The 16,464-nt window shown below is 32.4% G+C and overlaps 1 protein-coding gene across 1 annotated transcript in view; it reads left to right on the top strand.

Annotated features, from left to right (window-relative positions):
- Positions 1 to 16,464, top strand: part of LOC118187255 (uncharacterized) — a 176,114-nt gene that overhangs the window by 133,986 nt on the left and 25,664 nt on the right. The window contains exons 14-18 of the mRNA XM_035357438.2: positions 318 to 940; positions 1,942 to 2,154; positions 5,348 to 5,618; positions 8,804 to 9,148; positions 13,342 to 13,690. Coding sequence (XP_035213329.2) covers positions 318 to 940; positions 1,942 to 2,154; positions 5,348 to 5,618; positions 8,804 to 9,148; positions 13,342 to 13,690 — 1,801 coding nt within the window. The remainder of the gene's footprint in view (positions 1 to 317; positions 941 to 1,941; positions 2,155 to 5,347; positions 5,619 to 8,803; positions 9,149 to 13,341; positions 13,691 to 16,464) is intronic.

The raw sequence follows: 16,464 nt of genomic DNA, 5'->3' as shown, positions 1-16,464 counted from the left end.
TTGATTTCTTCAAGTATAATCTTTTAGAAACAACTTTGCTTTCATTTATGCAAAAAAACGACCATATTGTCAATAGAATGGAAGATTATACGTGATACCTTATATTATTTTAACACATGTCTTAATTTGGTAATTATATGCATAATTAATATGTTATGTCTTAACTATATAATCATATGTAAAACTAACAATCTCATAAGATGACTTAGTATTCGTTACATGTAATTTTAGTATTTTAAAGTCTTGATTACTGTTTAAATGCATTCAATATTATGTGAAGAATTGGACGTATTATTCATTAAAGTTTCTTTTTAAAGGTAGGAACCTATTCCGGACAATACACAAAACTGGCCAGTATGGTCACTTATAGGCCTCAAGGTGAGATCTCAATGGATTCTGTTATGTCGACTTGCATCGAAGACTGTATTCGCTGCCAGTATTCTTCAACAAATCACGTAACAATTCCTTCATCCCAAGATTTGTATATTGCTGTGACGTTAGGTATCCATGAGCCAACATCCAACCCTCTTGCATGTGGTCCTTTGAAAACTTCAAGAGGATTCCAAAACTTTGAATCACTTCTATGGGCAGTGGATCTAATCAATTCTAATCCCAATATCTTACCAGGCGCTGACCTTGGCCTGATAGTGTTCGATACTTGCAACAGCAGAGAAAAAGTAGCTATGGATGTGTCGAATTTTCTCACAGAAATCATAGAAGATAAAGATTCATTACCTTCTCCAAGGAACGTAGTAGGTTTTATAGCTGACGGAACGAAGGATGAAGTGAGCTCTCTGTTAGATTTGACTATGCCTTTGGGAATGAGTACTGTTGCGCCATTTGTAGTAGCTCCAGAATTCGGTGAACCAAGATACACTCATTTGTTAAGAATGAGTATGCCAAGCAAAGTTGTCATCACTTCCATCGTCAATACTCTCAGGTATGTGTTATTTAGTTGTATATGTCTCAACCTTATGAGTCATTTTTCAAAGTTATAATACGGTACATTAGTCACTAAGAAAGAAAGTCTTCTCAAATCTGCGTCAATGCGACTCAAATAATTTTGATGCTAGCTAAAAATGATCTCGTATTTCTCCTTCATGCTCTTTCAACGGCAAGGAAACCGTATATCTGTCCTCAAATTTTACGAATTCACGAAATTTTATGAAGGTAACAATGTCTTGTAAGCTGTGACTGTCATAAGATTAAATAGAAATTACAGAAGTTTCCAGCTGCCATAGATTGATTTATCAGTTCGAACGTAGAATTAAAACCGCTAAATTATTTTTTAATATGTATCAAATTCTATGTGATACTAAATGTTTCTGATGCATTACATGAGTTTTGTATTCCGTTCACGTACTGCTCCAATTTAGTTTCTGCGCTACTAATGATCACAAAAATTCGACAGACCCATCCGTCCGTTCGCAAACTATCCACAGGCGAATCTAACTTTAAAGATTTCCTTTTCAAAACTGTTTTATAGAATGAGTACATTATTTTAATAACATTATGAAGTATATTATTTTTAATAACATTATGAAGCTTCTTAATAAAATAATTACGCTCGGACGTTGACCAGTTAAAGTGCACTTATATCTTTGCATTAAGAAATGGAGTAAATTAATTAATTACTTTTAGCCAACGATTAGGTTTAGTTTAGCATATTTCATACATATCTTTTATTTGTATAATTATTAATTATTTTATTTGCTTAATTATTAAATTAAAAATTCTTGAATGCAATATAGTCGTTACATAGGAGTAAACGGCATGTAACTTTTAGGCTCATAAATAACGTATGAAAAAATGATAATCATCATTTATAATTTTGCGTTTTTATAAGTGAATAATACTTATCTTTTATAAACTTGATGTTGTTTATGAGTAAATGATACTTACGTTTTTCAGTTTAATACAATACTTTTATACATATTTCAGGTACTTTCACTGGAAATACGTTTCTGTTGTATACACTGGTGTCAGCGACAGCTCTCTTATGGGATTAGAAGGATTCCAGGAATTTGAGAAACAAGCTAGTGAACATGATATTCAAATAGCTATAGTTGAGAAAGTAGGAATCGATGAAGATATGGCCCCGACAATGGATATTATAGCACACCGACTTAAGATTAAACAAAATGCAGGAGCAAGGTATAAATCCTTTACAATTCTTTAAAAGATTGATATATTTTATACACAGATCGAAAAAAAAAATGACAAGACATTGTTCTGTAAAAACTAAACAATTTTTTTATTTAATCCTTGTTTTTCATTGAAAATGGAATAAATTCTATTTCACTTATATTATTTCATATTAAAATTCAGGCTAATTTTATTTAATTGCCGCAAGAATAAAATGTAATTCATAAATCTGAATCTGATTATAGGCAATAAGTTACTTGTTATTCAAATGTATTATAAGACCAAAATGCGCAGCTTCCAAACCGATTTTATATTACCGGATTTCATCGGCTTAAGATTCTGGTGGAATTATTACACATTTTAGACTAATATAGCTTATAAATTATGTATGCTTTTGTTTTTAGTCCAAAGAGTTTTTATCCTCAAAACGGCGTTTTGAGGCGAATCCCTAAAAGCTTAAGATCATTTTTCAAGTTGTTGCCACACATATTATCGCCCTGTATTATATTTAAAGAAATTAAATAATGAAGAGTCTGCTTGCATGTATGTATGTTTCTCGCATTATAAAAAAAACAACGGTAGCTAGAGCCATCAAATTTTTAATAACGAAGTTCTCCACCCGAATATAACACTTGGGGGGTAAAGTTTCGAATTTGTTTCATTATCTGTTTCATATTTTGTAAAATGTGAAAGAATGTTTTATTAAAAAGTTAAACAATTTCAAAGCCAGCTGTGGCAACACTGAACAGAATAAAGCATTTTTATCTGCAGCACGCAAGACTGTCTATCTCAATGTCCAAAGCCATGCTGTTTTTTAAATACGTTTAGCACAAAGGCTGTCGAAACGTGTATGTGTGTGTAAATGAAAAAAAAAGTTGCTTTGGGCATAATATAAAATCCGAAAGTTTTCAGATTTTTTTTTTGTCTTTATTTAGAATTTAATGAAAAAGTTATTCCTTTCATGAAATTGGATACATATCTAGAGTTGCTACTCTCTTCTGCAGTTGGATTTCCCGCCAACAATTACGTTTGGATCGAATTAGTCGAAAAGTAACGAATTGTTTTATTACTCGCAAAATGAATTACAATCACTATGTGTCACTTAACAGTGTCTGTTCTTAAACATGCTGTAAAAGCATTTTCATATCCATCAAGATAAATATGTACATGATTGGTGTTTACGCTTTTAATGTAATTTTTGCAGATTTTAGGTGACCAGTATAGTTTATTACCCCCAAAAGGACTATTAGTTTCGAAAAGCAGTTTTACTTTGTTTCACTTTAAATTCACTACCATTTGGAAAAAACATATGTTATTATTTTCTCATATTTGTTCTACCTGTTATTAATTAACAAACTCAACTGTATAAAAGTAATAGCTATGATTCTTAATATTACTTTCCACATTTTAATATGATTTATTTGAATGAAAATTCATTTAATTCATAACATACCTAATTAAATTTTTTATAGAACTATGTTATATATTTTTTCCCTTTTTAAATATAGAAAAGATAGATAACGCTCCCGTTTAAAAGTTAGTCTGAATTCATATCGTTTAAAATGTCTGGGCCATCTCTGTCGATAATCTCAACTGATAAACTATTAAATTTTAAAGGGGCAATCGTTAAAATCTGAACTCTTTTAGGTTTTAATATTTTTTTAAACTTTTGTTGTACAGTATTATAAATGCGAAATGTTATGATTTTCATTAATTCGGGAATAATTCCATTGACAAGAACAAAGTAGTTTTGCTTGTTACTGCAAAATTAACAGTAACAAGTGAAACTGCTTTGTTCTATCAATGGAAGAAGTATATCATATCATACGATGGTTATGAAATGCATTTTACATATAATTAATTTTGTGTGAAGCTAATGTTAGAATAGCACCTCTTGAATAAGCTTCTTGTGTTCATATGCTGAACCTGAAGAATAAAAAAATCTGATGTGTACACCACATTACTTCCTTGTACGGAATATTAAAATATACGCATTTTTTCTTCCATTTAATTTAAACTTATTAGATTGAATTAAACCTACTTCGACGACACCGCATAAACCACAATAGAATAAATGCATTCTTTAAAATTCACTTTGTTTACCATAGCGACACTCTGGCGCTAGGTTCACTTAACAGTATTATATTTCGTTCATATTATAACTCAGAATGCACAAAATTTATATCATTTAAAGAATTATCTAATCGTTGCCACATGTTCTATTCAAATACTATAATAAAGCTAGAACGATGTATAAAAGAAATTAAGCAAACAAAACAAAAAAGAAACAGTTTTTTACAGACGATTGAGTATTTCTCTTTCAATTAATTCAGTTTTCACTTCGCGACAAGGCAAAAATACATAAAAACTCAAAATATCTGTATTAAAATTTACGAAGTAAATCTTAAACGCTTATTTCCTCGAAAAAATTCCAGAAAGGATTAAGCATGATTTAAATAATAAATGAGGGCGTTATCTTTGTTGTTGCGAAGCTAAGTTTCTCTAGATTGGCAACACATCCGCTATCCTGCTGTTTCAAATGTAAACAAGAGCAATGGCCGCCATCAAAAACATTATTAGGTTTAGCGGCACTTAAACAACTTTAAAATTGTTGATAATTCTAAAAATATTGCATACAGATTTACTAAAGGCATAAAAACCTTAACTGGAAGATAAGAACAACATAATTCAATCATTTTTAAAGCAAAAAATGTACAATTTACAAACATATAAGAGTAACGAAACTGAGATCACTGAGCCGGGTAACAGAGTGGATATATATATAAATATATTTATATACGTTTGGTGCGGCCGATTGCAACCAAAACACGAGGTGCCTATCTGCATGTTATAGCAGTTCTATGTACAAAATTTCAACGTTCTGAGGCTACTCGTTTTTGAGTTATGCGAGATACTACGTACGTACATACGTTCGTACAGACGCCACGAAAAATTCTCTTCAGAATTCCTTTTAAAGCAGTTTTATAATTTTTTTGGAGGAAACGAGTGTTTTATTCTGTCCTTACGTACATATATCACGGAAATACATCGTTAAATTGCATTTGAAAGAGGTCAAAATGGGATATTTTCGTTGAAATATGCTGCCTGAAACTTTTCGCGATTACAATACTTCCTTTTTACTGCGTACAAGGAAGTAAAAAAGATGTCATCCATCTCATATAAATGTATTTTTATCCAACAGAGTTGTTGTACTTTTGCTGCCACCATCTCAAATTTCACAATTACTGAGCGCCGTGAAACGTTTGCAACATCTTGGTCGATCTCATATTGGAGACTTTGTGTGGGTGGCCTACGATGCACTAGAGCCTTTCCAGATGTTTCCGGACCAGTCTACTGGAGCATTAGTATTGAGATCGAGGTCTGAAGAAATACCACAATTCAAAGATTATTTTATGAATTTGGATGTTAAGAACAATAGTCGTAATCCTTGGCTAAGAGAATACTGGGAGCAGGTGAGTTATTTCATTTCTAATTAATTAAGCTTTCGATCGCCTATGATAGATTGCCCAATTTCATCGACAAGATAATAAACAATCACTCAGCTTCATACATATAAATCTAAAACAAATAAATAAATTTGTTCATATATTGACACCATGTCAATAAAATATATTTTATTTTACATATTAAGTAATATACAATAAATGTCTTTGAAATTTTACTTCAGAAACTCATCTAGGATTGAGCTCTGGTATCTGACGAAACGCGTAACCGTTTCTTTATGGAAAAGGTCTCATTTATATATATTTCTTAAATATATTTATGGAAAAGGTCATATTTTGGTCACTTTAAGGAAAAGTCACATTATATATACATACTAGAAAGCCCGGCGGTCGTACGAAATGACCGCTGTTTTAGAAATTATAAAATCTAATTAAAATGATTTGTGCAAAGGTGTCTGCTAATTCAAGCTGAATTACCCAGGGCAGGCTGCGAAGACGCCTCTTTGCTTACTGCCCCACTGGGTTTTCCCCTTCTACTTGCTTAATTGCTTAAAGTAGAGTGCAATGAAGGAAACCACTGGCGGTACATTTCTTAAGAGCTACCGCTAGCTGAATAAGTAAAGGTGATTTAAATAATAAAATGTTAATTCACATGTCAAAGATCTCTTTGTACACAACATTTCTTGTGTAGATCTTTCCATCATTTTTAAGCTCGCCTTGCAGAGGACCATCCATTATTTTTACTTTTTTGTCCGTTCTTTCACGAATACTTGAACAGGAACTCACGAACTCTTGTGTTCAGTTGTAAACCATTTCGAAAACACCTAAAGCTTCCGGATAATAGAATATACATGTGGGGACCATGTGAGAGAATTTTTGAGGATCTTCCAAAGATAAGCGACTTGCTTAGCCTACGGAAGGGTTGTACCATAACATTGAAAATTCATATTAATCTTCTTTTTCCGTGTGAATAGGATAGCAATGGTCTTATCTGTACATTAATATGTGTTTTTCATTTTCTGAGCCGGGTGTCCAGTGCGTATGTGCGATTCTGAAGGTGTTGAATGGAAGATTACAAAGTATGTTTAGTGCAAGGATCGCTGTACCATCAGCATACATTGTGTGCGATTCTGAAGGTGTTGAATGCAAGTATGTTTGATGCAAGGATCACTGCATCATCAGCATACATTGCTAGTGTAGTATTGAGTATGTGAGGAATGTCGTTCGCGTAAATAATGTAGGGCCTAATAAAGACCCCTTTTGAACACCTGCTAAGACAGCTCGACGGGTGGAGTAAGTGTCTGAAATGTGAACGACAAAGTGTCTATCTGTAAGATAGGATTTAATTATGTGTATAATGTAAACCGGGGAGCCGAGGTTGTGTATTTTGTAAATAAATGCTTCCATCCAAAGACTATTGAAAGCTTTGGCTGACAATAATTTCCTACAGCTCTCTTTCAAACTTTTAAATTTAAATATTCCAATTCTAGGGGAAATTAAAAGATATAGAATGGAAACTTCTTAGAATACTTCTCTTTTCATACTATTTTGAGTTTCAAATATAACATAAATATATTATGCATGTCAGTCATCCTTACATAAACTGTTTCGAAAATATAGGATAAGATAAGAAATAAGGAAGCAGTTTTGAGTGACGTAATGACGCTAAAAATTCGATTCCAAAATCTTAATAATTACGAATTGTTCCATAATAGTTTTTTCTTTCTGAATTTCATTGTAAAACTCACAAAATGCTCGAGCAAAAATGCGTTAGGGAAAAACAATTTAGGTGAATATCTTTGTTTATTACTCACTAAGTGATAAAAAAAAAACACAGCATGGCGAAAAACGAGTTTAGTTTTCTGTGTAATTGGTCATCTTAAAAGTCACGACTGTTGGTGCTTTTGGATATCGATGCTTATTTATGTTTTCAGAAACATCAGGTACTTTCAGTAGTGATCGTCTAAGGAAGGTAGTCGCCATGAAAGATTTCATTGTATTTTTAATTATACAATTTAGTTAACGTTTAATTATTATTAAAATAATAATATTTGCTGATTATGCAAATCCGGAAAGAATGGACAATTTTCTTTGTTTGTGTAAAGTGAAACTGGTGCTTCCGCAAGCTGATGCTTTTAAGAAACATTCTATTTTCATCTAAGAGCAAAACCAGTTTTGAATACATATAAATAACTGTGCAAAGCTTTTAATGTTTTCAACAAAATTAATGAGAAAACGTCCAGAGTTACCTGCAAACTCTGGCCTTTATATTAATAAATATTATTCTTCATTTTATTAGTATTAATGAATTCTTGTAGAAATATATGCCATTCGAATAATGAATGTAAAATAATTAATAAAAATTTTATTTTACACTTTTAAAAAAAGATTCGTAGATTGTCAAACTTTGATTTTTAAATCTAGAAAAATTATCATACTTTTACCTTTATTATTTAGTTATAATTATTCTAATAATTATCAGCTGAAAATAATTATAGTATAATGAATAAATCTGAAAATAATTATCAGCAGAAATGATACCTGGCTATTATTTTCAAAATTTCCATGTTTATGTAAGGCGCATACACTCCAATTAGAATATATAGGAATATTAACATTACAATATTTGACTGATAGTGAGGCGTATCTGGAGATAACTGATATAACCCGACGTTTCTGACTCAGATACCTTATAATGCCCCAGGGCACCTCACATGAATCAGTCTTGACCTCAGTTCCTAAGAGGGACAACGAAAGAGAAATGGGCGATTAGAAGACACGGATTTCGAAAGACCGAACACGTCAGCAGTAGATAAAGCTACAATAACGCAAATAATAGAAGTAAGGTGAAATTACATGTTTGGAAAGTTCTTTAAGTGGGAGAATACCTGCCACATCTGTGTATAGCTTAATGAAGAATCTATGCAAAATACCATTCAAATCATAAATGTCAAAACGATGCAATACTAATGGAAAAATGCAAATAAAATTTCAATGCATTGCTAGGTGGAAAATATGAGTGGAAATCCGGTAATCGGCTTTTGTGTCGTTTTTTTGTAAGTCTCATTAACAAATTTACCTATTTTGTTTTATTAAATATTTAAAATGTTTATTTTTAATAAATATAGTTTTCGTTTCTCAATATATGCTATTTTGTTTTGCATTTTGTTCTTATATGGATAATCCTTTTCCAGGTCTTCAACTGCCGGGGTAACTCTTGCTCTCGTAATCAGGCTGAAAATCTTAAAAACGTTGGTTTCGTACAGGACAGATCGGTACCAAACACTGTGAATGCTTTTCTGACACTTGCTTTGGGACTGGACAGTCTTCAGAAGCATTTATGCCCTGAGAACACCGGCTGGTGCGCAGCAATGAAAAATAAACTCAAGGTTCGCGAAAACCTTTTCGAACATGCTCGTAAGATTACTTTTACGGGACTAGATGGGACACCTATTAAATTCGGCAGCAGAAATTACGTCAGTGGAAAGATCGACCTTTTTAACTTTAGAGAAGTTGGAGATGTTAGAGCGTTCTTAAACGTAAGTCTAATTATTTATTCGTAAGTCTAATTTGCCTGCCATCATTTACAATATATGTTCCACTTTTGTCAACAAAGACATTGACAGCTTATGATTTGCTAAATTTTATAACTTGCTAAATTTGATTGACAAGAAAGCTAGGCTAAGTCAGAAACAAATTTAGGCAAATATTCAGCTATTGGGTTCGTTTTTATGGGTGTAGAAACTATATTGGTTTCGAGTGATTCCAGTTATAAAAGCTGCTTTACCGAATAAATCAATTCGATTATAGAACTTTAAGTTATGAAACTTTTCATTACTTTTCATCAGTATTTATAAACGTCTACATAAAATGTTGGTAAAGCATTATATCGACATTTTAGTATAAGTAACCTTTTCATGCTATATTTTAAAGAAATTCACCATATTTAAAACCTATAACCAACAAATTTTGCACACATGTGTAGTCCTTCTTTCCGAGCAGACGCACTTTACAACTCGATTTTCGAATTCATTTTATTTGATTTGATTTATTTTTATATTTTGTACTAAGTTAATAAATTCTTGGTTAACATGTTTAATAATTTAGAAGCAGTGCGTTGCCACTGCTCATAACAAAGTATTTTTACCTTCCGCGCGATATATGTTGACTTTTGGAAAGATGTCAGATATTTATTTTTCAAATTTAATTCGAAATTATTTAAAAACTACTTTCCTTTAAATCGCATGCTTCTGTGATTAAATTTAAAACATAATATCTTATGCTTTGCCAAATAGAAACAGATTGTTTTTAAATCGCTGAGCTTGTTAATCAGATATGAGTTCGCACATAAGATAAAGGAAATAAAAAACAATTTCGAAATTTAAAATTTAGGCTTCGAGCTGCACATATTTGGGGGAAGCACTGACTATATGTGTGCAAAATTTGGTTACTCTATACCCGCCATATATGCGAGGAACATATTTTATTTAAAAATGGTTGTGGATTTAAATACTAAAAATGCATTGAATTGTCTTGTCTAGCTGTATTTGCTCTAATAATTTGCGCAGAAATGTTTCAGTATTAATTGTGTTTAGTTTGGCCATTTATTTTGTGATAATATTACCTTACACTGTTTTCATGAATATTTTCGTAGTACTATGAGAAAGAGAGATTTTCCAGGCTTTGTTGTGTAGGCAAAAGGAAAATAAAGATATTACTTCAGGAATAATATATATATGATGATTGCTACAGAGCACCAGTTGTGTCTCCTATAATGAAAATCTTCAATAAAAACAAAATAAAATGAAACAGCCGATATTTGAGCTAATATCAGTATCACCAAAATATACTGTAAAGTACAGCAGTACATTTATTAAATATAAATATGTTTGAGTGAGAAAGACATACTTATCAATACTTTAGAACCTGTATTTAATTATTAAACAGAAAAATGCTTTTGTATATTAAAAATAAAATGCTTTGAAATCATTTTCTTCATTCCATTCTGTTTCGGGGCATAATTAAAATATTATTTATATATTCTATATATTTAAGTGAATTATTATTATCTCAAAAAAGCGTTGCTCAGAAGGGCTATTAGTCTCAAAACGGTATTTTGCGTTGAATCACTATAAAAGTCTGAATCACTTTTCAGATTGTTGCCACCAAATATTATGACTGTGTATTATATTTAAAGAAATTAAATAATGAAAAGTTTGCATGAATGTATGCATGGTTTTCGCATTGTGAAAAAACAACGATACCTAGAATCATCAAATTTTGAATGAGGTAGTCTTCCACCCGAATATGGACACTTAGAAGTCAGAATTTTGAATTTATTTTAATGTGCATTTCATATTTTGTAAGCCTTTAACGAATTTTTGATTAACAAACTCAATGATTTCAAAGCGAGGAATGGCAACACTGTATGGGAAAAAACATTTTCATCTCTAGCGTGCGAGAATGTCTGTCGGAAATTCTATTTTTCTTTCTATTCCTATTTTTAGCTCAAAGAACATTAGCCGAAAGGCTCTCAAGACTTGTATATGTATGTAAATGAAAAAAAAGTCCCTTTGAGCTTAATATAAAATCTATTAGATAAATTCAAAAAATTCATTAAAAGCTTTCACATTTTTTAAAAATATATTCATTATACTTATTTAAAATATTATTTATGTTAACGTATTTTTTGTAATATCGTAATATTAGAGAAATAGTATACAATCAGCTGCTATATTTAGTACAACTCGTTGTACGATTTCTGTTGCTCTAATTTTTAGAATCTTTAGACTCCAACAATTGAATAAATTACTGTAAGCAAAAATGGCCATATTTTTAGTTTTTATTAAAATCATAAAACATTTTTATGAGATTACACTAGCTGGATTGGATGAAATAACTAACTGGACATGTCAAACGCTTTATACGTTTTTTTTTTGTTTTTTATGATAGCTATTTTAGACAGATGGCAACGGAAGCGGCTGAGATGCTAAAAGAATAACTTTACAAGTATTTTTATTAGAAGAAAGTGATAGTTCCTTGCGTTTAATTAGTTACAAGGTTATTTATGAAGACCGTGAAACATTTTAAAAATTCATAGAAAATAAACTTTGCAATCGATATCTATTTTTATTGCATTTAAGTGGAAGTAAACTCATCAGATATTTTTCGTATATGAAAAATGCCGAGAATGTCTACTTTTGCTGGTACGACAGACATCTATAGGTCATTTGAAGGATTTACTTGTATATACTGTCACCACATGAATGAAAAAAGTTGAACTTTATCAACAAGACAGTTAATTAACACTCACAGGGCAAGAAGATGTCTTATTAATGATTGCATGGGACCTTTTCATACGGCAGATTGTCAATGTTTTTTCTTCTAATCTATGCTGATTTTGACATCGTTGAAATCGTATCACTCATGCTATGATTTTGATCGTTTTTCATGTTGGATCGCTCTAATCATTCTTTGCACTTGTAAAGCGTTATCAGAGTGATCAGGTAGACGTCTAGTTTATTAACAAAAGTAGACGCCTTGATCTTTGTGAAACTGTGAAAGCATCTGTATTTAAGTATCGTAAAATTTGCACAGTTTATTTGCGGGTTGCACAGTTTATTTCCTTTGGATTTTTTAAACGTTAACGTTATTAAGAATAAAACTCTCTCTTTTTTTAACATTGCGTTTGAATGCTACGATTTTCGTATTCTATTAAGTGACTAAGTGGATTAGCAACAAATTTGCGTGTTATTTTAAGCAGTTTTTAGTAGAACAAAATTAAATAGATTTTTCATTTATGAAAAAAATAAATTGCATTCTTCTTATAAAGTAAAAATGTTATGTTGTAGAGACATTAGGTATTTTGGAAGCATGAAAGATAAAAAATTAACGCCTTCGCCGGGAATCGAACCACGGACCTCTGGAATACCGCCCCAGCGTGTAGAACCACTACACCACGAAGGCACGTTAGAAAGACGGGAGAAATACCTTACATACTCCCCCTTTTAAAGGGCGACTGGGGTTTTTAGGGGACCCAATCGCCAAATCCTGGGTGTGGAGAGTCACCATCCACAACCCTTTTAGTTCGGGCTCCACTGGAGAGACATTGGATATTTTGGAAGCATCAAAGAGGAAAACTTAACAAAGCCTTCGCCGGGAATCGAACCACGGACTTCTGGAATACCGGCCCAGCTTGCAGAACCATCACACCATGAAGGCACGCTAGAAAGACGGGAAAAATACTTTACAATGTTAAAAAATTTTTATCACATTAAATATTACGGTAAAATAAATAACAGTTCGCACGATTAATAGATATTAATAGATTTCGTTCTAGTTTATACTGTTTTCTAATGGCTGGATTATTATAATCGTACATTATTTCATATACATTGTAAATATGAACAAGTTCTTCTAAATCAGTCTATGCATAGCAAATATCTCTTAACTCTTTGAAATCCAGACCCTTCGCTAACCTGTATCCTCAAAATACCAAACCGCCCAAAATACCGAACTGCATATCTTAGAGGGAGGGAAGAAAATGAGATTACAATCTCGGCCGTTTTCGGACGCTTCTGGTTGTTTCAATGTAGGGCTAAGTGGGCCGGATTGGTTGTGAAAGAGTTAAACGTTTTTGCTCTAAACGTTTTCCTTCCTACCTACAAATATGTCGTTTGTGACTTAAATTTATCTAATAAATTTTATATCAATGGTTTGATTTTATTTCCAGGTAGGTATATTCGATGAAGATCATGGCTTGTTCATCAATGCTACGTTAACGCGGGGTTACAATGAACAAAAAGAGCCTGTGCCTTTGGAAGAAGTGCTGTCCTTTTGCAACGACAGTGAAATTTGTGCAAATAAACCTGATACCGCACTCTTATCTCTGCCTTTTATGAAGATACCAGCCAATCAGGAGTTCGTTATTGGAGTCATGATTCCAGTCCACAAACCGGGAGACAATTTTTTCACATGCAGCCGAATAGTGGAAGAGAAATCTTTCCAGAACCTTCTTGCACTCAGCTACGCTTTGGAGAAAGTTAATTCTAATTCCACTATTTTACCACAGATACAACTTGGTAAGCAAAAAATTATATTTATGGGAAAAAGAATAAATTTTTAGCATTTTTAATTGGTTTTGGTACCAAAGAAGATAGGGTTTAAACATTTTTAGCTTTTATTCCATTTTGTTTTCGGAGTGATTAGACAGGGTGATTATAAATGATTCATCGAGCTTAAAATTCTATGTTTCAAGAAATATTATCCATGATGAGCAATGAATGACACAAAATAAATGCCAGTTAAACAATTTTATATTCATGTTATCACAAAGTTTCAGTGCGGCTTCCTGCTGTTACTTCTATGCGGTATTCACTTATATATACACTTACTTCTATGCGGTATTCGACTTCGAGCCACACTTGAGAGACCATTAGAGCCTCACACTCATAGAGCCATTAGAGCCGCACACTCATAGAGCCATTAGAGCCTCACACTCATAGAGCCACTAGAGCCTCACTCTAGAATCTTCTTGCTAACGTCATAAGTGCCGTATATTCCGGCATATAACGCACACCTATAATTTCAAATTATATTTTTTAGTTTTTATATATATTCGCCTTACAATGCGCACCCCTTTTTTTACGGAGAAACCTGAAAGATACATGGACGATGCTCTTATCTTTTGAAATATTCATTCGAAGAATTTCTCCAGGCTTTTGAATAATGGTGTACTGAACTGACAAGCGAGAAGGGGAGCAATATGTGTGTAGGGAAATGCTTCAGAAAGTAAATAATTCTGCAGAGAAGGTGCTTTGAATTCAATGCAGGTGTGCACAAGGATATTATTCTAGGGTTTCGAGAAAAAGACATATTATTTGAGATAAGAGGGCACTTTTTCCTTTCTGCAGTCATTTTAATCTGTGATATTGAAGTGAACATCGTAGGCAAGGTAGGAGCAAAGAAGGAAAAGGGAGACAAATGCGTGTTGCCAGTCTAGAAATGATGTGTGAGGGGATAATAAAAGCATGGAACGAAATTAAACCCGATTTAATTCAAAAGTCATTAAAAATGCAAGATACCTAACAATCTAGATGGAATGGAAGATGATTATTTATTTATGGATCAGAAAAAGAGGGGTGGTGAAGCGAAATAGAATTCGAAGATGTGCTTGAAGATATAACTGAAGACCAATATGACTCACTTTTTATATTATCAGATAAGGAAATTTTTTAAGTTCGTGAAGAACGTTATTTCTTTTGAACAAACAGCATTTCAGTATATGCATAAATATAATTTTTGTAGTTTCACTTTTCCCCTTATTTTTAAATCTATCATTTTTATATCCTATATGTAACGCGCACCCATAAATTTCGATCTCATATTTTATATTAAAAGCACGCGATATAAGTCATAATATGCGGTATTAACAATGGAATACTTGAGTTCAACCAAACTTTCCGGCAGCTAGGGCACATAAACAGAGTTTTTAACATTTTAAAGAAAGAAATCATGAATTGTGAGATCTCGGGATCACAGATGTCATGAAAAGAGCGTTGAAGTCTAGGCCAGTTTAACAGAGAGCTGATCAAAGCAATTCATAGAATTTCTGTATTTATAAATAAAATTATTATCTTTTGCATATATATTATCCAGAAGGACTACACTGTAGCCTGCTCTTCAGTTGTTTATGCCGTAGTCATTTTAATTGTGAAGTTCTTTAAGATATGGATTCATAAACTTTTATAAGTTATAATGATGTGTGTGAGGCTCTAATGAAATGTAGCTAAATTCCATATATAAACAATACCATCGCAAATTCTTTTGAATAATGCTTAATTTTTTTCAAAGATTTAGAAAAAGTAATTGTCAATGTGGCAACCCAGTGCTGCCAAAAAATAAAGATCCCGAAGACGTTATCGGGTATTATGTATAGATTTGTAAATATGATAGCAGAAATTGATCATTTAAAAAAACGAAAACGTCCAAAATGAGACATTTTAAATTTATTTAATAGAAAAATACAAATATGTATGTGTATGATGAACTAGAATTACAGGCAAGAACAGAAGTCTCAAATGTTAAGGAAGGAAACCAACATTCTTTCTAACAAAACTTCAAAAAGAGGAGAAGAAGGCGTAAGGAGAGGATATCAGTAGCAATGCATATTTTAGCTTCTTAAAAAGGCATGAATAAATATAAATTTATGCTTGTATTTTATAATAGTAATAATTTATAACATAGCCCTTATGAATACCAGCTGCAGTTGATAACTATGTGCTCTCCTGTAATGAAAACGGCAGAGCGAAAAGACCGTTGAACACTGGCAGTTCGAACCATCTCCGATATCGGCAGACAAGCTAGCTGCAAGAATTGGTTTGGTTTATCTGAATATGGCAAAGCACTCGAGGACTGTCTGCCTAAGAAGAGGGATGTCTTTGTGAAGGAGATTCAAAGGGAAATTGGTTCGTATACTCGTTCACTAAAACGCCCATGAAGCCAGCCCGTTCACGGATTTGAAACTCGGATCGAACTAGCAGTGTTCAGGGACTTTGCCGTTCTGTCTCTGGTGGGATCTAGCTACAAGAGAGTTTTCATAGCATTTTTTAATGTTTTTTATCTTCGTGCAGATGTTTCGCATGAGTATGAACAAGTTACCCTTAGAAAGTCTCCAAGAAGTCATCCTTTCCCTAAAGCGGATAGGTTTTGTGAGTTTTGGCATAATCCAAATAACTCAACCCAACACAAACTCCGTCGCATGGCCAATCGGCTAAAACGTATATGGCAAAGCTCGTATGCTTTCATAAGCACAAAAAAGTATGTGAATAAGTAATAACGATAATAACCATATATT

Source organism: Stegodyphus dumicola, chromosome 3, assembly GCF_044657685.1.
Source record: "Stegodyphus dumicola isolate Sdum_Otavi_A_Nest chromosome 3, ASM4465768v1".
Taxonomy (NCBI): domain Eukaryota; kingdom Metazoa; phylum Arthropoda; class Arachnida; order Araneae; family Eresidae; genus Stegodyphus; species Stegodyphus dumicola.
The sequence above is the reverse complement of the archived record's forward strand: the minus strand, read 5'-3'. Positions and strand labels throughout refer to the sequence as shown.